The 26,801-nt window shown below is 31.9% G+C and overlaps 1 protein-coding gene across 3 annotated transcripts; it reads left to right on the forward strand.

Annotated features, from left to right (window-relative positions):
* LOC126896859 (RNA-binding protein 24-like) lies at positions 1-26,305 on the forward strand. Of its 3 annotated transcripts, none has more exons than XM_050669991.1 (6): positions 1-638; positions 2,924-3,050; positions 11,099-11,156; positions 19,513-19,554; positions 21,506-21,750; positions 22,422-26,305. In XM_050669991.1, exons 1-6 carry the CDS (start codon positions 369-371, stop codon positions 22,586-22,588), a joined length of 909 nt encoding a protein of 302 aa, XP_050525948.1. In that variant the 5' UTR covers positions 1-368; the 3' UTR covers positions 22,589-26,305. The 3 variants fall into 3 exon arrangements, with proteins under 3 accessions (XP_050525948.1, XP_050525949.1, XP_050525950.1); XM_050669993.1 differs by lacking the exon at positions 1-638 and adding an exon at positions 2,069-2,821; XM_050669992.1 differs by lacking the exon at positions 19,513-19,554.
* The last annotated feature ends 496 nt before the right edge of the window (positions 26,306-26,801 follow it).

Here is a 26,801-nt window from a genome sequence, read left to right on the forward strand (position 1 = left end):
GTACGCGAACTAAATTTAGACGACGGCCCCGCCGAGTTTCGTGGACGACCGACACCGACAACGACGGCATCGATGGCTACGCGCAGTCAGTGACGTTGCGGGGATCCCTTCTGTTCAGCGTCGGTTTTTAGTGTGCCGGCGGACTTCATTCGAAAACAAACAAAAGCGAAACACAAATCTGAACGGAACACACAATGTTCGGGTGCTAGTCGTATTATTTATCATTAGATAGCTTCGCGTGTTTTTAGAATTTGTTTTAGCCGACATATAGTTATTTTTTTATCGTATATTTAACGTTGTTGGAATAGTTTAATAAATCTGTCTCCGTCAAAATCATTTTTCCGTTCCGAAAAGTATAATATTTTACTATGTTGATGTCCGGCGCCATGACTAGTCCGGACACTAGCTTGTTGGGTACGGCCGAGGGTCTTGTAGGCAGTTTAGCGAGCTTGACGGCGGTGCCGGGCACCGGCGGCGGTCAACAAAAAGACACCACGTGGACAAAGCTGTTCGTAGGCGGACTGCCTTACCACACCACGGACAAGTCGCTAAGGGACCACTTTGCCGTTTACGGTGACATCGAAGAGGCCGTAGTCATCACGGACAGGCAGTCTGGCAAGAGTCGGGGATACGGATTCGTAAGTATCGACTGTTATTCCGACAGTAATTTTTTTATTGTTCGATCGCATCTAAACGGTTCGGGGCGGCAAACAGATGTTCTCCTCCTCCGACAATATTAAAAAACATATTGCGCTTACTGAAGGTTTCTCTTCGTTGTGTCTCCCGACTACGTTTAAGGAAAATTGTTATTTTTTTAAAATCGACGTTCTTAATTAGCCACCGCGAATCGTGTGCCACGACTTGATCGTTTAACTATAGAAATTCGTTACTCGGCTTACGCCGTTCGGACCTCAGTAACCCGCCAATTGTATTAGGCGCGTTATGGCTGTTTTACGTGGGGTTTGTACAAGCGGCACGAAAATTTTTATAAAACACAAGGGACATACAAACATGCGGCTGACGTTAGTGTAAATTCCGTTGAAACATGTGCACTATCGCCCGTATAACGTACACGTACATATCATGTGAACGAGTGTGTATATGTTATACTAATAATAATTATACACGCGGCGGTGGTCTCTTCAGGACAAGTCGACGGAACATTATGTGTACCGAACGGTATGACGTCAGTTCCTCGAGAACACAAAAACTGTACCTTTGTGTATATATCTATCATTTACAATCATAATTCCCTCGTGGGTTCGTCTCGGTGTCGTTTTTTTTTTTTTTAACCTCATTGCATAATCGCGCACAGAACGACCAATGACTAACTGAGAACGCACAGAATAATTATCAGTGCTCCATATCGTCAAAAAATAATAATGAGTGTAGACTTATTTTTTCCTCTCGGCCCGATGAATACGTACGCGGTATTATAAAATTTCCACTGAAAATGCGGTCGTTTTTTTATTTCTCCACGCCGTCGCCTTTTCTTATGTCGGTTAACGTTGTCGTCGAGACACCGTTTGCCCGAGTGCGTTACTGATAAGTTCCAACTTATAACAATGAATAACAAAACCCGGTCACGTCTGAAGAATTTATTTTTACCCTCACCGGAGATCAGCTGTTTGGCGCGCGCGGCAATTCATTTTCGCCACGACCGTCCGAAAACTTTAAGCTTTCCCGAAGTTTACGGACGTGTATTTATTTATGACTGTACGCACGCGGTGCCCAAACTGGCACATGTCGACGTGTGGGTTAACAACTTCATGTTTATTCGTAGCAAAAGCTCGCANCAACTTCATGTTTAATCGTAGCAAAAGCTCGCAAAACCATTAACGGAATTCGCGGTAATATTCATATTCCTAATGTCGTCTCGACACGAGTGCCACCGGCTGTTGTGTGAAGTAGTAATGCCGTGCGAAAGCAAAAAAGCGCAAACGCCACCAGGACTGGGGTGCAAAACGTATTTCGCTGGCAGTCGCAGTAAAAGGCTAAAACTACAACGACAAAAAGGCCTTGTTGTTGTTACGATTAATCGTTTTTTGCCGGTATAATTGCACACCGTGTTCTCGGCGCACAGTGTTTATCTTCACGATGTTTTACTTACGCCAAAACGATTATCAAAAAATATTAAATGTTATTACCGTACAGTTCCTACAACTTAAACATCTCATTTGTTCGAAACAATAATTACGGCACACGGTAACAGTCGCAATAATTATACTCGTGCAGCGGACGCACGGGAAACAACGCAGTCTATTATTCAATTTGTACAGGACCTCATACATTTCGAAACGTGTCTTTAAATTAGTCGCCATCGACACTGTTTTTCCGGCTCGAAATTGCATCTGGGCCCACCCTTTTGGCGCGTCATTTGTTTCCATTATACCTTTTTCATTTGGCCGGCCACCGCAACGAACACGCGGCAATGTTTGTTGGTAGGAAAACCCGTAAAACATCCAGTGGAAATATTCAACGCCGCCGCCGCCATTCAGCCTTCCAGACGCGTTTCAGACCTATATACACGTCCTGACAAACCGTAAGTCCCTCAGGACTCCGGTTGCTCCACACCGTGAGATGTTATATTGTCTCGAATCCATCTCGTGACTTCTTATTCTGCCGGGTATTCGGCGGCTCGTATGGGAATTGAGAATTCTATTCCAAGTTTATACGCTTTTGTTTGTTTGAATAATTTATTATTGTTTTGACACGCCGTTGTGTTGACCCTTCAGCCCGTACACGCATTAACGTTGCCATCATTCTTCTTTTTTTATGAAAACAACGTGTAGGGTTGATGAACATTGTTTTTAAAAACCGCGTACGTCGGTAAGCCGCTTACCGGATATTTTCGTCATCCGGAAAGCATGACCGGCTATTCAGAAACGTTATACTATAACGAGTTAAACGTTTTTGGTTCCAGGTGATTATGGGCGACCGTCCAGCTGCCGAGAGGGCGTGCAAAGAACCGAACCCGATCATCGACGGGCGGAAAGCCAACGTGAACTTGGCAATTTTGGGAGCAAAACCTCGTGGTAATTTACAGCCAGGTAAGTGATCGTATAAGACGAGTATTTTAACACCACAACGTCATCGCTATAAATACAACAAAAAATGTGTTCGTTTTATATGGTTGAAATGCGTAGGAAATAATTTGTTTGGAAAATCTACTTTAGCTCTTTTATCATGTTAATTATCGTCATTGTTCGAGAAACGATTAAATGGGTTTTTTTTTTGTAATAAAATAATACTGTCGTTACAATATCTATGGACACGGGCAGATAAAGAGCATTATAATTCAATATTAATTATGCCCGTACTGATAAAGACAAATCATTGGCGTGCACGCAAACTGACTATTTCTCAAAAGCATTATTCTAAAACGTCATTTATTTTCATTAAAATGTTACTTAAAACTATTAGTACATCCGCCGCTATTCCCTTAGTTGTTCTCGATGCACAATACAGTACTTTATAAAAAGACGAAAAGAAAATTATGCTTAAAAATAAGTTTGTTTTAGCGAAAAATGGGTTTTGGTCTCTAAGAGCTCTACAAAAACTTTTATGATACCGTGCCGCGTGTAAATTTATTATACATATATATATATACATGCACACACAATTTATTATACAGTTTGCTGTAAATATACAGGATTAATATACGATCTCCATGTAATCTAGTGAAATACAGCATAAAAATGTTAAAAATATATTTCATTATTTTACAAACGAATTCCAAACTGAAAGAAAAAAATATTAAAGAGCGATCCAGTCTCACGCAAATAATTCATTTAAACTTCAGTAAAATATCAAATTCGTAGATTTTTTTAAGCGTTTTTAAAACAATATTCTTGGTAAACACTAAACACGACGAAGTGTAAAATGTAGAAGGTTATTTCACCTATTCAAAAAAAAAAAAAAAAAACGGNGAAGGTTATTTCACCTATTCAAAAAAAAAAAAAAAAACGGCTGGAGGGACCCACCGTAACATATGGTTATCCTGTTGGTCTTGTATGCGAGTGTGTGCAGCAGTGGCACACCGGGTCGGTGGGGTATATCTATTAGTGTGCATGTGTGTGTGTATATAATGCACGGATACGAGGTCAATGACATGAAACCAACTGCCCCTGCTGCTCACGGGCCATGCCAAATTAAAACGGGGAACACTAACCCCGAGTTTTATTTTTGTACTCAATAATCATTCACAGTTGCACGTTCCTTACCGTGTATTTATACAATACATAAAATATATATATATATACATAAATACGTCATACGCTTTCCCCTCGGCCACTGCTGATACGGCACACACCCCAAACCGGATTTAACCGTACTGCAGTTTTTAATATATTTTTTTCACCCGTTTCATTCATCTAAAACTTGTTTCGTCCTACATAACATTGTCATAAACACATACGCGTCTATCTGCACATTTTCTAATACAATAATATATTATTATGTGCATAATAATATTACATCGCAGGGTTGAACGACTGGCACGTGTCCGTTCCGAAGCCGCCTAACGCCTGTGGTCGCGATACCTATTTTTCATGTATTGTATATGATACAAAACTATTCATACGACTCGTATCTGTTCCATTGTATTTGTTAACGCCAACTACACGTTACGATCCCTTTGCACGATATCTCCTACAACTTTTGGTCGTCGCCATTGGGTTTGCTCGACTTGGTCCTTTTTAGCTGTATACAATAACGTCCGTTTGTAATTAAGTAAGGTAATTCGCAGTTCAGTACCTTTTGCCGCGGCTAAAGCTTTATCTGCAGACTTTTGACCATTGCGTTATACTATGGGACGACGTGAGTTATAATGTGTACTTGGTCGAATTTGTTCTTAGAGCAATGCGTGTTGAGACTGTGTGTGTGTAATTACGTACTTTGTGGCCTATGTGTGTTGTTTTGATATCTGCTCGCGGTTCAAACTCAATTTTATTGCCTTCGTTTGTCTATTTGCACAACGGTAAGACCTGAATAAATATTGTTCAGTGAAGCACCTAGAAAAATAGTCTGAGTTTCGCTATAAAACTTCAGCTGGCTTTTGAAGAATGACGATTTAATTGTAAACTAAATTCATTGTGAACTTCCATACAATTACTGTTTGATTTCCACTCATCCAATTTACCAACACCTTTTTGCCCGCTGAGAGTGAAATTATTTCTAAATTCAAAACAAACAATCGATTTATAATTAATTATCAGTCGACGGCATAAAAGTAAAAATAATTAATTCAAGTTAAATTCCAAAATAATGCAACACGATCGGGTGCTTTTTGAATTACTTACCCGGGAAACGTTAATAAAAACTTTTGCTCAAAAGAAATTACCATTGGGGTTAGGTGGAAATCATTGAGGTACTTTTTATGATGCTCGTCTTAAAAAGAAAATCGTATGCTCATTGATAAACCAGTATTTGTATTATTTTTACTGTGTACATTTTTGCAATATTTTGAACACTTCGTCGTCATAAAGGAGCAATTTTATGTTTCATATAAATACTTCTTAGAGTATTTCGCAAACGTGTGCTGTGTTTTTTACAGGATAAAATTGTTGTCAGTAGTGTTATTTGCGTGCGAGAAACGAAACGGTAATAATGCTATTACTGTGTCGATAGATGGAAATTGTTTGTGAAAAATACTAAACATATATTTATGCACGTTGGTGTACGTGTACATATCACACAAATTGAAACCTCTAGAGGTAAAATGGAATTTAATATAAAAATACGGTTCGCCAAAAATCGATTCGTTCAAATTTAATTTAATAAAAGAAAATATGCCAATACCATTTGTGAATGCTTATGTGTCGCTTCAGTTGTAAATGACGTTTCTTTAGAAACTAATTAGTTTGTTAAGACAATTTAAAAAGATGCACTTTGCAGCATCAAAGTCATGAATTCTTTTTGATGTTCAAATAGTTTCTACGAATTCGTACGCTGTTTTATACATTTACTTAGAACAATCTAAGGGTTGAAAGTGTACCAATGGTTGTTAGAATGAGGTTTCCGTTTGATAATCGCCGGGGGGGCTTTAAAAATGCAGTCTCGTTTTGATCGTAAACACCCAAGCGTCAGAGTCGACCAGACCGATAAAATGGACGTGACCCCTCCACGCCCTCCATTAAAGCTCCTCTGTGTCCGCCGTCCTACTGCTCTACTATAGTAGTTACCCTTCAATGCCAGTCCCTCTCTGTCTCTTTCTCTTAGTTTAGTAACCACGGTAACAGCAAACACATTTGAACACAAAAACCTCGGAAAGCGCGTCCATCGCTTACATACATACATATCATGTGAGGATGAACTTGTAAAATGAATTCTTTTTTTATAACAAGCAAAATAAATTATCCATAATCTCAATTTTTATGATATTCTTCTATATCGCTGGACAGCAACGTACTGGCCTAAAATAATGCGTCATAGTTACTGAATGCACAACATGGAATACAAATAATGCAATTGTTTCAAAAACAATAAAATAGCATTTCAAAGAAAAGTCTCGAGGAAAAATCTAACAGTATGTGAAATCCAATAAACTTGGGTATTATCGTTGATTTTGTATTTCACATGTTATATTCATCGCCAACAATAATCATTTCTTATTGTTTGTGTCAATAAATGTCCCAGAGAAACTTTCATTATATTATTTGTAGATTTTCATTTGAAGACCTTTAAAATACGTTCCGTTTTCTTTTACTATCACATTTTTCAGTCGCTATTGTTTAATTAATATGGGTTTTAATAGACTAGTAGCAACACGATATTTAATCAATCGTTTACCCCAATTTCTTCAGTTTTTGATGATGTTTTTAAATTTTTTTTTTTTTGACATTGCATAGTTCAATTATTCACGTATTCAACCTGTTATTAATGAACAATGTCCAATTATGTTGAAACCATCATAATGCAATATCATTTTTCAACTATAATATCCATTATGTTTAATTTGATACTCAAACATCGTCAAACAGATTCTGTGGTTCGAGCTTTTGGGAAAAGATGCCCCTGGGAGAGATAAAGTTGTTTGATGGAAATGATTCCCAGACGTGTATTCTTCGTGTTACTAAAGATGCACCGAAGTGTGTCGAATTCATGTTTCTTCTAGAAAATGATATATTTACCGCGTAGAGTTATAGCACCCATTGCAAACCGTAAACACGCAAGTAATCCTACACCCGGCAAAGGTGGCATGACATTTTATTTTTCAACAACCCAGAAGAGAGGAAACTTTCAATTATTCGCGTGTCGCATTTTCCGTACAAATAACGCCAGAGAAGTGATACCTGCAACACGCGCGCACACTTAAAATGATTAAAATACTATTGCGATATGATACAACTGTAATGTATAAGCACATCTCGTTTTCAATTCACTTTTACCTCGTCTAACATTCGTTATGAATGAGCTTTTCTACCTAATCGTTTTTGTGTTTCCCACTTGTCATAGTCTTTCAAAATGTTCCATAGGCATCACTCTTCATTCATTACAATACACATTTATCCACGTCCCGCCACTGCACTGGAAGTACTCCTTGACGGGACGTCCATTATTTTTACTCCTCGAATTAAACCCGGCATACAATATAAATTATGTCAATGTTCGGGTTTGAAACGTGCGATAGTCGTAATACAGTTTGGTGGCGCGGGTTAGCGTTGAACTGATGGTAATTTGTAAAATATGTTTTAATAAGCGTCAAGTAGTTAACGTTTTCGTTCGTCTCGTGTGTCATGTTTGTAATAGAGTAATGAGAAATTATTCGAGATGAAATTATTTTCAGCGGTAACCTCAAATATTCTGCAATATCCTTTTGGGTTAAACGAACTGTGTCGTCCGAGACAAAAGTGTTTTATCCTCCCAAGTCAATTTAATGTGGACTTTTACAACCTTCCTACAGAATCTTAATAAAGTTTTAATAATTGATGATGATAAAAATGAATGATTTGTATTCGTTAAATGGATCATACACTAGCGTGTAACACGTTTTTAACGGACATCGAGAAGCTCAATAAGACCGATTTGCATTGCTAGCCAACGACGAATATTCATGTGCAAATTAACTCGCATTACAATTTATAATCAATAATTATGTAATGGGAACGACAGTTTAAAGTGAAGTCTTAAGGTCGCGGTAAAAAATTCTAACTAATCAGATAGTTTATTAACCATTTCATTACCTTTATGTCCATGTTTGTCCTACAAAAAATGTCTCAACTTAAAGGTTATAACTTATTAAATTATTATACAGTCATCTCTTGTATAATAGTAAATTTTTTTACATGCGTCGAACGCTTATTAACTCTTTTGACTCAACGGCGCTAATCATTCCTATTAACTTGTAATGTTTATTTTTTTTAATTCATATAATCACGATTAATTATGTTTACAATACCTATAGTCATAAACTCAGATTTATAAGATGTGTAACACGAGCTATAACAATTATAAACCTATTTGCTGTTGACTAAGTGTGTACTTGTAATTATTCCTAAAGACGCCATTATTATCTCAATCCTAAGGTATTGTCTAATTATGTTGCCAACGGTGCTATCTTCAGACCTATGGCATACATTAAGCCGACGGTAATCCATATGTACATTCATTAATTCTGAAATTCTAAAAGCGCAAACGTATAAAGCAACGCATTTCTGTCACTTAGATATTCACACTAAGACCTGGCAACCGCCGCAACAGCTAATGCCTGTTATCGAGTTTACACAGCTCTACTGTTCAGCACTGTTAGATAATCAAAATGAATCTTGCATTTGTTGTATAAAGGATAACAGCAATTATTAAGTAATCACAGACATGTAATACAATTAACTCTTTCGACAATATGGCCGGGCCATTAGTAAGAGAATATGTTGCAGGTTTAGCGGATTTTCATTCGACGAAAAAGGCCGACTGTTTGAAAACCTTGTACCTACGTCTAATTACAATATTTAAAACATTCAAAGCATGGCTTGTACTCTGACTGTTATTGTTGCTCGACAACATTTCCGTAACTATATTAATTTATGAAAAAATATTCGTCTGAAAACGTTTGTACAAGCCAAATTGGTTTTTAAAATGTTAAAAAAAGTCGACACAACGATCGTAGGTTTTTTAGTCACACCGCGTGTTCTATGGTCGGCTGCGTAATTATTTGCATTGGAGTATATCGACGTGTGTGTGTGCGTGCCAGTGAAGTCGATGTACAGTTTTGTTTTAATTTATTAATAGCGAAGGCCAAGGAGACGTACACACCGCGTACTAACCTAAGCAGACGTACATGTGCTGAACACACTGTGTACTCAAACAAATGCGCATATCGTTTAGGTACTACACATAATATCGTGTTATTTATTATTATTACTATCAGCTGAATGTAATTACCCGCGATTGTAGGCTCAAACAGTGGAGTAAAAGTATTTTATTATGCAAATTCACTGGAAAAATACTCTGACAGCTATTGACGGTCGAGCACGTCGACATTTATCAATTCCTTTGTAATTAAAGCCAATACAAATATTAAAACCGGAGAAAATACACCGTCAGAAAACGAGATATCAAAAAATCGAATATTGCGCACATTTCAAACACGTGTATATTTCGGGATTTGATATTTTCACGGCACTGTAACCCTTAAACTCTTGTAAACGAACGCCAAGATACGCATCCGCCGAGATATTTAAATATAGACTTGATTTTTTTTCTTTTTATTGGATGAAACACATTATAGGTAGGTGTCGGTTGTCATATGGACTAGCGTCATAGTTGATGGTTGTACTTTTACGGTGCGTTTCTTGAAATAAACTCTGGTCGAAAATAAATTGGACGATGATCAAAAAACTCAGGTGCACGCCCCGTTTGCTCTAACCGCCATTTCTGTTACAATTCTTAGTGCTTACACGACATTAAAGAAACCGCACATTCACATAAGCCCACGATAAATCCATTGTGTTGGAAGATCAATCGAAGTATCTTACGGAGTCGTCCCTGTTTACCAACACATTTCCAATGATTTTCAGTTCAAACAATTTCCTCGATTACGACGATATCTTCTTCCCGGTATTTCTAAATAACATTCGAAGAAAGAAGGCTTTAAAATATTATTCAGCGAAAAATAAACGTCCAAAGGGATTATTGGACCGTGTTCAGTGTGTCTCTGCGTGTGTCGTTATACAGCGTAATATTATTATTTGTAAGCACTTGTACCATGTCTTTAAGTCCCTAGAAATAACACAACAACGTCATTCCAGAATGACTCCGACAGAACGCTGGCTTCGTTATTTGTTGCTTCTAGGCTATTTTTATACACTAAACGCGGTGAATATTTTTTGTCGCAAACAACGACTTATAAGACGACATATTTTAACAGTATTCGAAATAGTATCTTTAGATATATTTTTTAGTAACTTAATACATATGTGCAACGCATTTAAAAGTGGTGATCTTTACCTAGTTATGTTGTAAGGACTTTGCTAAATGAAGTTCTAATAAAAGAAAATATGAATGATTCTTATGATATGTATCACATAAAAATACGCATTCCATTTTGTTTGAGGAAATTAAGGTCATATTAATGGTTTAACTTAACTTTATAGAATATATGCAGGAATAATCATAAGGATTTATGGGATTTTATTATTAAGTTAAAAATCTCTGAAAAATTATTATTGAGCTTCTCCATTAACAAAATAAATAGAACTTATCATATGACATTTTCGTGTTCATTTGTTGTAATCCTTGGTACTACTTAAATGAGAATAAACTTTTTTACTAGTTATAATCATTATTGCATAATTTTATATTTTATTTATATATTTATATATTCTTCAATCTTTATTCATAATAAATATATCTATACAAACAAGTTTATGAAGTAATATATATGATAATCTAATAGCAAAAGTCGTAGTATTGATAAGAGTTACTTGGCAAAAATAATCTGGTCATTTAAATAATAAGGCTTCATCGATGATGGCCGACTTGAATGTTTTAAAACTAACTAGCTATCCACACATATTAACAAACTAAAATTTATAATAATATTATTCACAAACGGCAATTGGCTTGTATATTAATATATTTTTATTTTTTTTTTTTACAGCATTTGCTTTCCCAAGTATAAGAGCTGGATATTCCGCTGTGATACCTAGTCAATTTGGGTAAGTTGATTTTTTTGATTAATTGCTTCTGCACAAAATTTATTATTTATTAATCAAATTCAAATAGATTTTATTTTATATTTAAAAAAATACATATCATTGGATGAGCGGTACTTTATGTAGAGATTATAAAAATGATTTATGTCAAAAAAGTAATTAGTCAAAATTCTTCAATATTTTATACATTTTCAAAATCTTTCTTCTTATTAATAGAGTCAAGTGACTAAAATCCAATAAAGAACAATTCTAATAGTAAAAGATAAGGCTCAGGATCAAATTATGATGCAACAATGATTTCAGGCACGCTATGTTATGTTAGTGGTCAAGTTTCAGTAGTTGAACTAGTTTTTTAAAAGGTTAAAAATAAAATATCATCAAAATAATCAATAAGGCTTAGGTTACATATTTTATAAACGAAGAATTTGGTCAGAGGTTATTATTTACAGGCTCGACAGTTGGGTTGTGGACTATTTACCGAATGATTAGGAGAGTAGCAGATATTCTGGATGAACAATCTCAGAAAAACTACAATTTAGTTACAAGTAAATTAAATAAAAAATGAGTTTCCGGTTTTGAAGAATTTTTGTTTTTTAGCGAGGCTTTAGCGTTTTTTTTTTTTTTTGCAGTTTCTAAAATAAAGTTTTAATAATTCATAAACAGTTCGATTTTTTTTACATTGAACGTGTGTTTGACGTGTGTGATATTATGTTTTATTTGTTGAAAACTAATTTACACGTTATGGTTTGTGGATTTGTGTAGTTAACACACGGTGATATTCGAAATGGTCCGGCTAACATGTTATAGTAAAAATAAGCGTAAAAAAATCAAATGAAATCGATTTTCCGCATAAAAACATTGAGTATTCGGTGTAGACTTTAAACATTAGACTCGAATAAGCATAAAGAATGCGAACGTTAAACATATTCTTTAAAAAATCCTTATGCTTCTTCAATGAAAGTCGACCTCATGCAACGTATGTAAAGTTAAAAATCTAGAACTTCTACGTGGAGTATTAACTAAATGCAATAAATTACCAGCATGTCCAACTTTTATCAGTTTTGAAGTTTTTTAGAACTAGAAAAAAAAAATAGTTATTTTGATTTCACTAATGCACATGTTTCCACCGCGTGCATTTATGTTTAGCAGTCGCTTTACAGTCACTCTAACGTGTTGGGTATTTTTAGTTTTGTTCAAAGAGTATCGGAAAACTTGCAACTGGGTCAGATACAACGTATAGAACTACTACTACTAAATGAAAAAAAAGAAAGAAAGAAAACAATAGAGCACGCACGCTATTGAGGTTTTACAGTTTTATATTTGAATCGTCACCCCAAGTATCATTGAAAACTTTTCTCCAACCCCTCTTCTTTATTCTTCAGTACACGTTCTGTAAATTGTAGAGTCTCATCGAACATTGAAGAGTCTTTCGTCGAACGTAGATGGTTATCGATATTATAATTATAGTGCCAATAGTTGTTACTTATTATTATAATTATCATTATTCAACGTGGTAATCACTATAAAGTGCTCTATTTAAGAGTGCTCGGTAGTTAGAGCGTTTTTGTTTTTTATATCATGTTGACAGCAATATAAATTAAATCTAAAAAAAAAACAAATTAAAAGCTTAATCCCGCTAAAGAAATCTGTAACACGTTTTCAATTACAACACCCCGACGGCACTCTTTTTCAGTATCTTAAGTCGTTTAATTGAGATTTCCTCATCTCTCGACGATAAATCATATAAACATAATCCGGCTCCATTTCCGAATTTTGTGAACAATCTTTGTAGAGATCAACTCAATCTCTAAAAATTTGGCAGCAATAGCCTTTCCTTAAATCTTCAACGATCTATGAAGTTTCTTAGTTTTCATGCAAAAAGCCGTTTGAATAAAAGCTCGCGTGGTTTTACAATAATAAAACTATGTTGATAAGTATACAAAACGTTCTGTTCAACTTCAGCTACACTATTTTCTTTAGATTCCACAAACATGCGTTAATTCATTGCGTGTTTATAATTATTGTCATTTGTTTATTAGCCTTTCGTGCAACGTTAAAAAACTTAACACATTCAAAGTGTGATCGTGTTTTACTAGAAAGTACTTAGTTCTTTAGCTACTTTCATTATCTTTTCAAGTATTACACTAATTTTAATTACATTACTCGAAAACGTTAGTTAAATGTAAGTATTAAATTCAAATAATTGATTTGGATACGTTATTTAATTACAGTAACATGAATGTAGTTATTTTATAAACAATTATTAATAGATTATTATTATTCTATTTTCATTAAATCCGTGAAAAGTAAGCCTAGGTTTAAATCTGAAAAACTAAATAAAATCTATTACACAAAACAATAAACTTTTAAGTCATACCTAATTTTTTTATTTCATGTAAATAAAAATAAATTGATTAAATGTCACTGAACAATTTTTCATTGCAATGAGCTGTATGACCCTTAACGCTATCTGAATACTATTTGATCGTCAATATATTTTGTTTAAAGTCTTGTTGTTGCAAAATAATATTAACTAAGGTCAATTAATTAAAAATCGAAACTTTATACGGCCGTATATTAGTTTTGGCTATTATTAAAATTCCATTCTCATGTTTAATTAACACTAAAAGGTTTGCCACTCGCCAATATCGTAAAATAACGGGGTAATATTGTTGATTTGCCGGAAATTATAATGTATGGAAGACTGTGTTTTTCATAAGCTTGGAATTTCCGATCAATAAATATTATTTGTAACTAAAACAAACAAAAAAATTCAATTCATTAGTTTCAGAAAATGAAGAACTATGTGCACATAAAAATCGAATAAATATTCTTTTGTATTGAATCGGATCAATACTTGAACTGATACATAGTCTTCTTAATTTCAACTACAAATATAATCTTAATCTTTTATCCTGTATAGCAATCGAGGAGAATTCGTTTAAAAGTTATCCCTGCCGCCAAATCGTCTGTTGTCATTAAAAGTTTTACCGACTATATACTAAAATATATGTATTTGTTGTGCAGTTTGTGATTCAACGACCAGTAAATAAATCTGTAAATATTTTTTCTATCTATACGTGATTTTTATATCTAATTGTTAGATGTTCAATATACCGAGATAGTAAAAGAACTTTCTTTCCATTGCTCCATTGATCGAATAATTTACATTGTCCACCGTAATCGTTATTATAAAATTTGTCGTCATTTAATTGCTCAGAATTCACCAATGTAGTTAACGATGTAATTTAATTACTAAATTAAAACACGAGTTTAATTCCAAAAGAGTTACAGTGGTGTTTTGCCCTGTAATTATTTTGATAATTTTTCTCTCTCGAATTTTACTACGGTTTTCGTTTGAATTGAAAGCGAAACAAGAGCAACAATTATTGCAGCCGAAGCTTCAAGTTATACTAGTGCGGTTTTATACATACGCCCACTCCACCATGTGATGCTCAAGTGGTAGAAGGAAATAAAAAAATAAAAAGCACTGGGCACAACCGGAATATGTCGTCGTCGTATGCACACGAAACGTGTCAATACACTACTCCACCCTATGCTTTCGCCCTTCTTTCTTGGTCGCTCCCTCCGACCCAATTGCCTAAAAAAAATGCCAAGCTATGCACAAACGAGAGAAAGAGAAAAAAATAATGGAATAAAGAAGAAAAAGTGAAGGGGAAGATATAAATATATATATATATATATATGTATGTATACAAAAACCATTGCGCTTCACGTGCGATGAGGCAGAGGGGGTCGCTCGCGCGATGAGTCATTCGACCGTGTTTTGAGTCATCCTCGCTACCCAACCCCGTTTCTCCTACCACACCACTCTCTGACTCTCGGTCACCATCGATCAGTGTGTGTGTGTGTGTGTGTGTGTGTATGCTCGGCTCGGTGCAACCCCATTTTCCGTTTTACACACCTCCCGCCACCACCTCACCACCTTGTCATAAACACTTTCGCTCGAATCCCGGGGCCCTTTGCCCGGGACGCACGTTCACCGCCACCGCTGCAAAAGCCTATTTCTCTCCCGTTCTCTCTTTTTTCTCCGTCCGCATCATCGCCGGGCTTTTGTGTGAGTGCACGGCATCTATCTCGCTCTGTCCAACAACGTTCTGTCTCTCACTCTTACATTTCACCCTCCATCTGCAACTTGCCATCTCCGTCCACAGTATATTGTATACTACGTCGCGTAAAATGAAAGCTGGATGCAACGAGGGTTTGCTTTGTGAAGAGGTGAGTGAGGAATGGATAGCTGAGTTTAATTTAAACGCGCCAAACCACTGCAGGTGTTTATTGTGATGAAAATCGCACGCTTCTCATATCAGCTGTGTAATTAAATAATAAATGTTAACGTCTAAAACATGTGACAAAATATATACGTCACTTTTTTTTTTTTCAAAATCTGTTGGTTATGTAGAGTGTAACATAAAATAAATAGTTCAATTAGTCGAACGCGCGAACGGAATACCTTTACACGATGCGGTTGCAAATCTCTTTAATATTTTATTTCTTGTTACAAATTTACACATTCACTTTTATTGCGTTTCCCAAAGCTCTAATCAACGTTGAAAGTAACGATCGACAAATAACCTGTTAGTAATATTGACTGGGTATCCAATTGCGTCCTTCTCTGGAAAACTTGAATTTTTTTCGAACGTCAATAGCAACGGCGTTGACGAGAGATGAAAGGACTGTACCCTGAAACTCTCCCCAAGGCCCTTCTCACTCAAACAAAACAATTCTCAAAAGTAATTTGAAAAATTTACGAACTGTGAATCTGACAGAATGCTCCTTTCACATGCCTCCTGCTGTTTTGCCAACAATAACTAATAACACTGTTGATTAGAAATAGCTTTGTAGTACCCAATCATACATAATTATTTTCGTTTAAAAATACTGTTTCAATACATTCTTTCATGACAATTTCAGAAATCACAATTTCAATGTTTTACTCATAATAATTATTAAATCCGTCAACAGTATGGAGTGTTGGACAAATGATTTAAAGAAAATTATAAGTTATTTTTACATAAAAATTATATTTAAATCTTTTGATATTTTATGGAATAATTTTTTAAAACCATCCACATTTAAAAAGTATTAATAATCAGTAAAAAGGATAAGTCATTATCACTCATTTTAATGTTTCAAAGTTATTTGTTATATTTATTTCTTCCGCTTATAATTTTATTTGGTTTAAAGTTTCAACTATTTTGTTGGAAAAAAATGTTTTAGTCTCATAAATTGTAAAACTGAATTCATGCTAAAAATTTGATTCTATTTATGAAATCGCTCGTATAAGGTTAGCAAATATTTGCTTCTATCTTGTAAATCGTAGTCTGCTACAAAAACACTTGATATATAAAATGAGACAATTTGAAAAATAACATGTTTTTCTTGTATAGAAATTTTATTTCTATTTACTCTCAAATGCAAACATAATTGTTTAAATAACATATTATAAAACTGCTCGTGTTAATATGTATACTATAAATTACACATTTACAGCTCTATTATTTAATTCGTTTATTTCGATAAAAGTCAATTTTACATTAAACGAAACATTATTTTCATAATTACTTCATTTAAGTTTATCAGAAATTTCAAATTTTATTCAATTCAAGATTAGATATGTAACTTTTAATGAAATACATTTTAATTTGTACAACTCTTTAGGTGGTTTTTAAAATTTTCAAGTCTTATAACTTATGATAAGTCTTATCATCAATGAAAATCTAAAAATATTAAATTAGTGTCAAAGGAATTTTATATTGCGTCTGTTTTTGACTTTTTAAAAATTTTCTACATTTATTATACTCATTCTTCTGAAATTTAGTATTTTCATTATAAGTAGTTGTATTAGTATAGTAGTTTGAAAGAAAAGGATATTTTGAAAAGACGATTTTTTTATAATGCGCAAAATTTTGTTTTTAAGTATAACTGGTGTTAATGATATTCTTTGGAAAAAAAAATTAATTCACAGAACATACTAAAAATACTCTGTTTGATGATGCATATTATAAAATGTGAATAATATCTATTTGTAGCTAGTTTAAAAAATAAAATAACATACAATAAAACCTAAAAAATACCATTTGGTAATGAAATCTTATTTTTGAAATGCAATAAATAGTTTTTGTGATGAATAAAATTATCAAATAATTCATGTGATAAAATAATACGTATTTTATAAAAAATAAAAGTCTATTGTTTAGGCTTTTATTGTTGTTTTTATAGGATATATTTAGTTGAGTATTAAAAGTAAAAAAAAAAGTAGTTGTGTAGTGTTAAGCAATAGAATAATTGCCGTGTTTTTATCGAGTTTATAGTTGTTTAGGAGCATATTTAAAAAAATGTTGAAGTACTAAAAGTTTGATTGAAAAGTGTGTCATCTCCAATTAAGTAGTCACACATTCCTTTAATTTTTTACACGTCGGATTTTCAGATACTCAGACAACTATGTGTCTTACATGTACTGTATGTAAATGACAATGATAACGCAAAAACACTAAAACTCTTGATGTTTTGCGAAGATGACGTTTATGATGATGTTTACGGCCATCACGGCAGAGATCAACCCGGCAAAAACGTATATAATAATACCAATACATATTACACGCGCATATTTATATAAATGTTATTAAAAAACACATATATAAACTATGTGCGTTTCGTGTGGTTTTATTTGGTTTTTTTTTTATTCTTTGTTTGCCATGTTTGTTTTTGCCACCAAGTGTTGATGACAATTGCACGTGTGGAAATACATTATAATACAATAATATGTTGCATAGATGTTCTAAAGGCCGGGCAGTTTTCTGTTGTTCGTTAATCGAAATTTTATAATTTTATTATATCTTATAAAACTTATTTAAATAATAATTATAGAGCGAAAATCATCTACTAATAACTTATCATTCATCACATAAACAAATATGAAATTAAACGTCATCGCCCATTTAAAAGATACTTTTTCGTAATAACATATGATGTAAAAATAAAAATGCATCGTCTTAATTAAATTTACTTGACTGACATATCATCACGTGCTTAACATTTGTAGGGTTAATTTTTTATTATTTCGATATTTATGTAAACCATCTAATTCATACTACTAAATAATGCATCTTAATGGTGTAATATATGTTCTTTAAACTGTATTATAAAATATTATGCGTGTTTTGGTGAGAGCTTTTTGTAGGCTTTTGGTGTACTAAATAACTTACTGGTATTATGTTTCATATAAAAATACATTAATTTTATAATCACGAAACAAACAATAAATAATTTTAGCATATTAAATTTTAGAATTACGTTGCATATTATACATTCAGTGATAGTACATAATTGTATTAGGCATCTAATAGTTTAATTTACTTCCAGTTTTGTGTGCAGGGTTTTTTTTTTTGTTTGCTGTGTTTTTACATACATTTATTTTTTGTTTTAGAAATGGAGCATTGATTGACAACTATGCTTTGTTTTTTTTATTATTGTTTAATATAAAAACACAAATAATTTAGTACTCCAAAACAAAATGGGTATTTTTTTACGTCACTTTAAATAATGCCTGGCCTTTTTTTAATTCATATAATCCATAAATTTGGATGCGACCGTGTTATAGGTTAATTTTATTAAAACTTTAGTAAAATAACTTATTTGTAATATATTTTATTTATTATTAATATTATTAAACTTAACACAGTAAACGTATTCTCAACTTGAAATGTGTTATTTAGTGCCTATTTTGTGTAGATGTATGATTAGTTGTATTTGATAAATTACTCTAATTAATAGAAATGTTATTAATTAATGGAAAACGTATTAGCGCCGTTCCCGATGTTTGTTCCCGTTCCTAAGTGTAAATTTAATTTAAAAACAGTTAAATAAGTAATATGCATAATGTTTGTAGTATAATAACATGTTATGCGTTAAATTATAGTTTAGAATAACGCATAAGGCGTAGGGGAAAATGGCATGGAATACCTCTTACATTGGGTATACGTCTGAGTACAGAACAAAGTATCTATAGGCAAATATATTGATCAGTAAAGTATAAAAAAGTGTACAATATCAATCAAATTTTTATACAAATGACGACAATCAATGACTCCTTCCACCGCCACTATTGCTATCACACGAATATATGTGATAAATAATAAATTATGCCTAAATAACATGAAAAAAAAAAGAAATGTTCACTTTCCCTGTACGTCATAGTCCTTTTTTCTTTACTCTCACTCGAGAGTTGCCGTTACATATCTATTAACTGTAAAACAAGAGCACCTTTTGTATCTCTAGTATAATATAAAATTAAACGTTAATGATTATTAATTAAATGTATTGTCTACTTTAACAGGATACCATCGCCGTACGGGATATGCTCGAATGGTATAAAATGGTGAATATTTAAAAACATAAAACATTTTAGTATTATAATTTATTATTATTAATCATTTATTCGCAAGCTTTTGCGGTCTCCTTGTAAAATTTGGGTTTGAAATTCTCCTCCCGTCGCTTGGGGCACATATTGTTTTTTCTTGATACCGCTTGCATATAGCAGAAAGTACGTTCAGGATTCAGACATCCTAACTTGCGTAAAAGGAAAGAACGCTCTAATTTATGATGGCACGTAAACCAAGTGCACCATCGCCTCTATCGTTTATCCCTTGACACAATTTCAAATAAATTGGCTTTGGTAAACTAGACATAGGTCTCAGTTGACCTATTAATACACTTCTCATTGAAAACTTATCCGAAGCGTCATTATACCCTTACCTTTCGCTTTTTTCATTAAGAACGTGTGCACTTTCATCTAGTCATGCAGATGATTCAACCAACGTGAACTTTAAATGCGTTGCTTTTTTTTTTTGCTCAATCGCTTTTAAAATTATGCTACTCTCTCTCGGGAAATATTTATTTATTTATCTCTTCCGGTATGGAAAACCCGTCAGCCCTTGGTATTTACATCCTGTTGAATTATACGCTATGCCATGGACCCAAACGCATTTTTTTAACTATACAAACGACATTTATATAACAATAAATCTCTAATTATTTCCTACTATTTGACTTTTTTGCTTCACACGATAACCGCTAATAAAAATTAGGTTAAATTTATACACAAATGCAATAAACGCGCATTGACACATTTTTTTTTTTACAATCGGTTATGCTGAATTTGAGTTGAACGATTAAGTTATGGAAATATCACAGTTTCTATTGAAAAGCACTTTGGTACAATTTTAAAATATTACCCAAAGAATTTTATTCTACAAACTATTCATTGATGAATGCTAAATTTTAAAACGGAACAGAATTTTTGCGTCGCATTTCAATGTGAATAGAGAATAATAAAAATGTTCTGTCATATCTGGCATTATAACATTTTCATCATTGTTAAACTTTTATATGAAATTAAAATCCTTGTCGAACATTTTAATTAACCCCCACATGTCAGGAAGTCTCTCCGACAATAATGATCAGACCGTAACGAGGAACTCATTGCCATTTATAGTGTATATACGCAAACAGAATCTAAGACTACACGTGAATTGAGAATTTTATAAAATGTTCATTTGTCGTTCTTTTGTCCGATATTAGGAACTACAAAATAACAAGCATAGATTTCAAAATAAAAATATGGATATCCTAAAAAAAAAAGTCATTAAAATAATTTTTTAGTGTAGGTGTGCACTACATTTGGACATATGTCCAGTGACCGAAAATGCAAAAGTATCGAATTCCCCTGGGTGGAGGGGGTTGGACACGGTGACTATTTTAGTAATAACTTGATTCACTTAAAGCATATGGGTAATGATGTATATTAATGAGTTTATAAATTAATAAAATATCATATTTAAATTACAATCGTACGCACAGAAAATGAAGGCGGTCAGCGTAAAATTTAAATTGTACAACACATTTTGGCAAAAATTGTTTTCTTCAAATAGATTATCATCGTTATTCACTGTCTTCTGCTACTGCTCAATATATCTTAATTTACTTTCAAAATAAAGAGACTCGTTTATTCCATTTATTTAATTTTAATTAGTGTACTATCATTCAACAGCATTATTAGAATTACATCTAATATTATTTACTATCATAATTATTTGTTAAATTCGTATCATTCAATGCGTATTACAACATGCCAATTTTCTCTACCGAATATTTTTAATTTTTGTAATTTTACATTTTATGATTATGTGAACTTGGGGTTTTCTGACTAAAAGATTAATGGTGTATGCATAATAATTTTGTGTTTGATCAAAAATAAATAGTTGATTTAAAATCTAGTATTCAAGCATACGACACGCGTTCAAAACAAATAACAACCATTATTGTTTCAGGGTGCAGCCAAGTTACCTGTACCAGAGTCAAGCAGCCAGTGCGGCATATTTGGGAGGTGGTGGCGTTATGCCATTAGCTCCTACGCATGCCGCTGCGATGGCCGCAGCCACGTCGCAGTTCTACGAGTACCAAAACGCGGCAGCAGCAGCCGCCGCAGCAGCAGCTCTTTCATCCTATCCGTCGCAGTACGCTGCAGCAGCCGCAGCGGCCGCATCCTTCGATCCTTACACAACGGCAGCCGCAGGTAACGAGTCATATACTTATCTTATACTACTACATCTTCTTCTTAGTATGCGCCTTCTCCAGATTATATAAGATACCCGCACCAGAAAGAGTAGAGTTCTAGTTTTGGGTTCAACAACCCTCTCACACGTTTCAAATTTCTCTTTGGTTTAATTTTACAAAATCGATACTTTCCGGTTTTCTCAAAAACTGAATCTCATACTTCCTGCAGTGTACAAATGACAACACAGTCTTATTCTTTTATTATGAACATCCGCTTAAAAATATAATAGTCAAACATCTGATAAATTGTTTGTAAATCGAGAGACAAATTATTACGCTCTATCGCAATATGTTTTTTTTGCGCTTTGCTTATTTGTATAATCCAATATTCATTTCTTACTATAAAAATATATTATTTTAATAAACTATATATATTATATTTATACCTTAATTTTACCTCCTACTTTCTAAGAGCACCAGTGCAATTGAACTACTTGAAAAATTCAAACATAATTGTATTCAAGTAGTATAACCTCTCAAAATTTCTGATAATATTAAGTGTCTAGGGATTGCATACAAAATGTTTAAAGCTTGTTTTGCACTTTGCCAGCACCCTCTGTCCCTATCTAAAGATCCCCCAAGTTTCCACATACTTATCTAATTTGTCTATGTTTTATGCATCTGTTACAGCTGGTGCCGCCAACTACGTGACTCCATACTCTTATGCGGCGCTGCCCAGCAGTACAGCCGGTCTGCCAACAGCGGCAAATTCGGCCACCGCATTCACAGGACTGTCGCCTTACACAGCAGCTGCAGCTCAACAAGCGGCATCGCTGCAAGAAGCTAGACTACAGTAGCATTGTCAACTTAAAACCCGCGCCCTCCGTCCTAGATTACGAATTTTTCAAAGTCAGGGACCTCGGTAGTGTCATAACAAAACAATTGATAATTTTATAAAAAATACAAAAAAAATATTATATATATATATTACATAAATTACATTATTAACTATGAATCTACAATAAGAAAAACTTTACTTAGGAATAAACCATTAGGTATATTATAAATATTATTAAAATTTCAAAAAATAAAAACGTTGTTATTATGTAACGGACTGGCGTTAAATGTACCAAAAAAATAATAAATCTGTTGAAAATAAACCTATTAGTCTAGTATATTTTTAAATGTTAGGGAATAATGAATATAGTACTATGTAGTGTTTTATATTATAATAATAATTCTTACGTGGTCTGGGCCCGGCACAGGCGTACGGATATCGGAAACGGACGCGTGGGAAACACTTACGTGAAAGGGTTTACCACGACTCGCGTACATCCGGATCCGATTTTTTTCAAGGGTATCGATTAATATACGACAAGACATAACAATTATACTCCGTACTATAAACGAATACTTCATTTTATTTACCGGGCATTTGCATGTATTAGGTATATTGATTTTCAATCCCCACCAAAACCTGTTCAAATTAAACTAGCCATGTAAACCATTTCGGGCCGTCAATTTGGATCATACATATGATTGTTATTGTCATATTATTACACAAAATATAACATAGTATATTTTAACCAATTACACGATTTTATTAACTTTACCAACTAAAGTTTAAAATATAAAAATGTGAAATTGGGTCATCGCCGTGCAATTGCATCGCAAACGCGCATATTATTATTTTGTTTAGTTCAATTCTATTATAAATATATATACATTTATATATACATTATTATTTCTTATTTACAATTATTTATTTTATTTATGTATACAAGTTTTGTTTATTTGATGTTTTAGATTTAAATTTAAAAATGATAATGTCATTATAGCATCAAACTTAGGTAATTATTTTTTTGGGAAAGTTAAACAATATTATTTTACCAGCATCAGGAAATTTATTCATATAATATATGTATACATTAATGTGTGCCAAAACGTGCATATTGGACAGTATCATTGTGATATTTTGTTAAATTTTCATCAGTAACTAACCCAAAGTTAAGTGCAAATCTCCATCAATATTGTACGTTTAAAAACAAAAATCGTTTATCTATTAATATTAGTTGATTAATAAGTTGACTGAAAAAAAAAACACTTTTATAAAAAAATGTACCCATATTAAATGATAAAAGAGATGTCTTAAAAAAAGCTCAAATATTTTTTTATAGGCACACAGCTTATTAACTGGTAGATTTAATGGTAGAATATTTTACCATTGTTTAATTGTATACAAAGTCTTTAATTAATATTCGTAATATCTACTTTCATCCGCAATTATTATTATCATTTATAATATATAAACATATGATTATTTATAAATGAGTAAATAAAATTATACTAATAATATAATAATATTATGAAACTATTGATATGCCTAGTCTTATTATAACGTCATTATTATTACTATTATTACTATTATTATTATTATTATTATTATTATTTCATTTATTTCGTTTTAATTCATAGGTATAGTGTAATATTAAATTATAAAGAATTTATATCATAATTTTAATTGAAAATACAGCCACATCTCTAGTCATATGTACAATAAGATAATTAATCAATTTTAGTTTTAAGACAAAAATACTGAGAATGTATTTATAGTTAACTTAAATATTAATATTATTATTACTATTATCATTATTATTATTATTATTATTATTACGTAACTATATAAATTTATAATGTATTGTATTTATACATATATTTATATTATTATTAAATAGGTTTATTTTATACAATATGTTTAATTACTGTTAAGGTGATATTTACGTCAAACTGTTTAATTACAAGCACAAGGTAATGTAATCAATTTGAAAACAAATTAATTACAAAAAATTTTCTTCTCCATTTATATAATGTTCATGTATATATATATATTTATATTAATATATTATATATATATATATATATATATATATAGTAATATTATCTAGTTAAATAAAGGCACCCATTTTCAAATATCAAAAGATATTACCCCTCCAAATAAAAAATATATAACATATATCTTTATCATTAAATAAGTTAAAGAGCTTAAACATTAAAATACAGGTATATTTTTCTTCTAATCCGTTAAATTATAGGTTAATTATAAAATTGTTCAAACACTCTTATAAAATCCAGACACCTTGTAAAACATTTATTATTTTTCATAATTAGAATCTGAAAAACGGGATTATTTAAAAAAAAAAGCTATTACACAATTTTGTCCGTGTATACATGTATAATGACTTTAAAATGATCTAATTTTTATAAACAAATAAGACTGATGTTTGTTTTTTACATTTTAAAACCCGTTTATTATAATATAAAGAGTCAATGAGTGGTTTTTTTAGCTTTTAGATGGTCGTCATCGTCGTTGTTAATTATTATTGGATTGAATTAAAAGTAGTTCCATTTTTATTAGTAGGTGTATAGTATTTTTCTAAAAGTGGGGTATATAATCGAATTTGTTTTAGCGGATATAAATACCATTCAAACAATTTTCACTGATACACAACTTTAAACAAATTATTATTTTATAATAATTTATTTTTAATTATTCTTTTTGCATAATTTATTTGTCACTCATGCATATTCTACAATAAAAACTATATAAACGCACCTAGTTACGAATGTAATATCTGTACTAATTAGAACACAGACACTGCACTTCCCCTACATAAAATCCGAAATGAGCACATTATATAAAGTATTAATATGGAATAAAAATAAAAATAATATTAAATAAAATCTCTTAATGTACAAAATAATAGTAAAGATATTACGATATTATGTTCAATCTGGTGTGCCTTGTATAAACTACATTAAAGTGAAGAAAAAAATTTTAAAAATAGATGTATTTTTGATATAAATATATATATAGACATAATGAAATGTTAAAAATTAAATATTGACGTTCATTTATATTTAATTCAATTGTTATCAATTTGTTACCTATACTAATAAATTCTTAAGATAATCCACAGATGTAAAATGTATTTAACACTATTTTTCGAATATTGTATATAATATAAAACATATAAACCGATCCAATGCGCTGGATAAAATACATGTTTTAATATGTACTTAAATTTTTTTTAATTAAAAAACAGAACGATGTATGGACATATCGATGTTGATTAAATATTTGTTTTAATACTTTTTTTTTTGTAACTTTTATAAATATTATAATTTAAAACGTAATTTAATTTCACATATATATTATTATTATATAAATTAAATACATTTTGTATAAATATTTGATTAATTTTATTATAGTAAGATTTTTATTGGCGATATGTTGCCAACGGTGAAGCTAGTCATATGGGAAATATTCTGGTGCACCATGTAAATTTATTTTAATGTAACGTCCAACGTTATACAAATAATATGAATATATTTATATGAATATTATAAAATTATTTAATGAATATTAGTAATGTAAGCTTATAAAACGTGGTGATCAATATCATCACATTAGTATATAAAAATAAAAAAATTCGATGGAATTTTAGTCAATATTAATGATTAACTTTAAGATATAGTTGTACAATAAAAATTTAATTAAATAAAAATGATTAAAAATCAAATACGTTTTTCTTGATAAAATGTTTTTTACTCTTTTTTAAAATTTAAGAAAATCAATTGACAAACGCACTAATGTGGTAAATGCACTTTTAGTTAAAAATAACATTTAAAACAAACTAATTTTTATCGAACTAATAAGTTTCATAAAAATACATACCATGCATGTTTGTTTATTAGTAAATAGCAATTATTATTTTATGATTTTTCTTTTTCAATTTCGATAAAATATATTATTCACTGTTCACAGTACTTATTATATATCTCCATAATCTTATATTACATCTATATATGTTATAATTTTTCCAACCTTTCTGTGTAGACAACTGTTTACAACTAAACCAAAATTTTCTACATAATGAATCACTAGTCTAATCAGCAAATAAATTTTATTTTAGGGTTTAAAAAAAGTTTTAGCTATAAAATCATTGAAAATTTTAAGATTTATAAAAGAATTTGAAAAAACTTCTATCTAGTGTGGACTGAAAATTCAAA

This window comes from Daktulosphaira vitifoliae, unplaced genomic scaffold (genome assembly GCF_025091365.1).
Source record: "Daktulosphaira vitifoliae isolate Bord-2020 unplaced genomic scaffold, ASM2509136v1 Scaffold_1, whole genome shotgun sequence".
In the NCBI taxonomy this organism is placed as follows: domain Eukaryota; kingdom Metazoa; phylum Arthropoda; class Insecta; order Hemiptera; family Phylloxeridae; genus Daktulosphaira; species Daktulosphaira vitifoliae.

Excerpts from the sequence above, each read along its gene's own strand:
- LOC126896859 (XM_050669991.1), top strand. The coding sequence starts at position 369 with ATGTTGATGTCCGGCGCCATGACTAGTCCGGACACTAGCTTGTTGGGT. Across the intron at positions 19,555-21,505 it reads TGCTCGAATGGTATAAAATG|GGTGCAGCCAAGTTACCTGT; the intron begins GTGAATATTTAA and ends TTATTGTTTCAG. Across the intron at positions 21,751-22,421 it reads TTACACAACGGCAGCCGCAG|CTGGTGCCGCCAACTACGTG; the intron begins GTAACGAGTCAT and ends CATCTGTTACAG.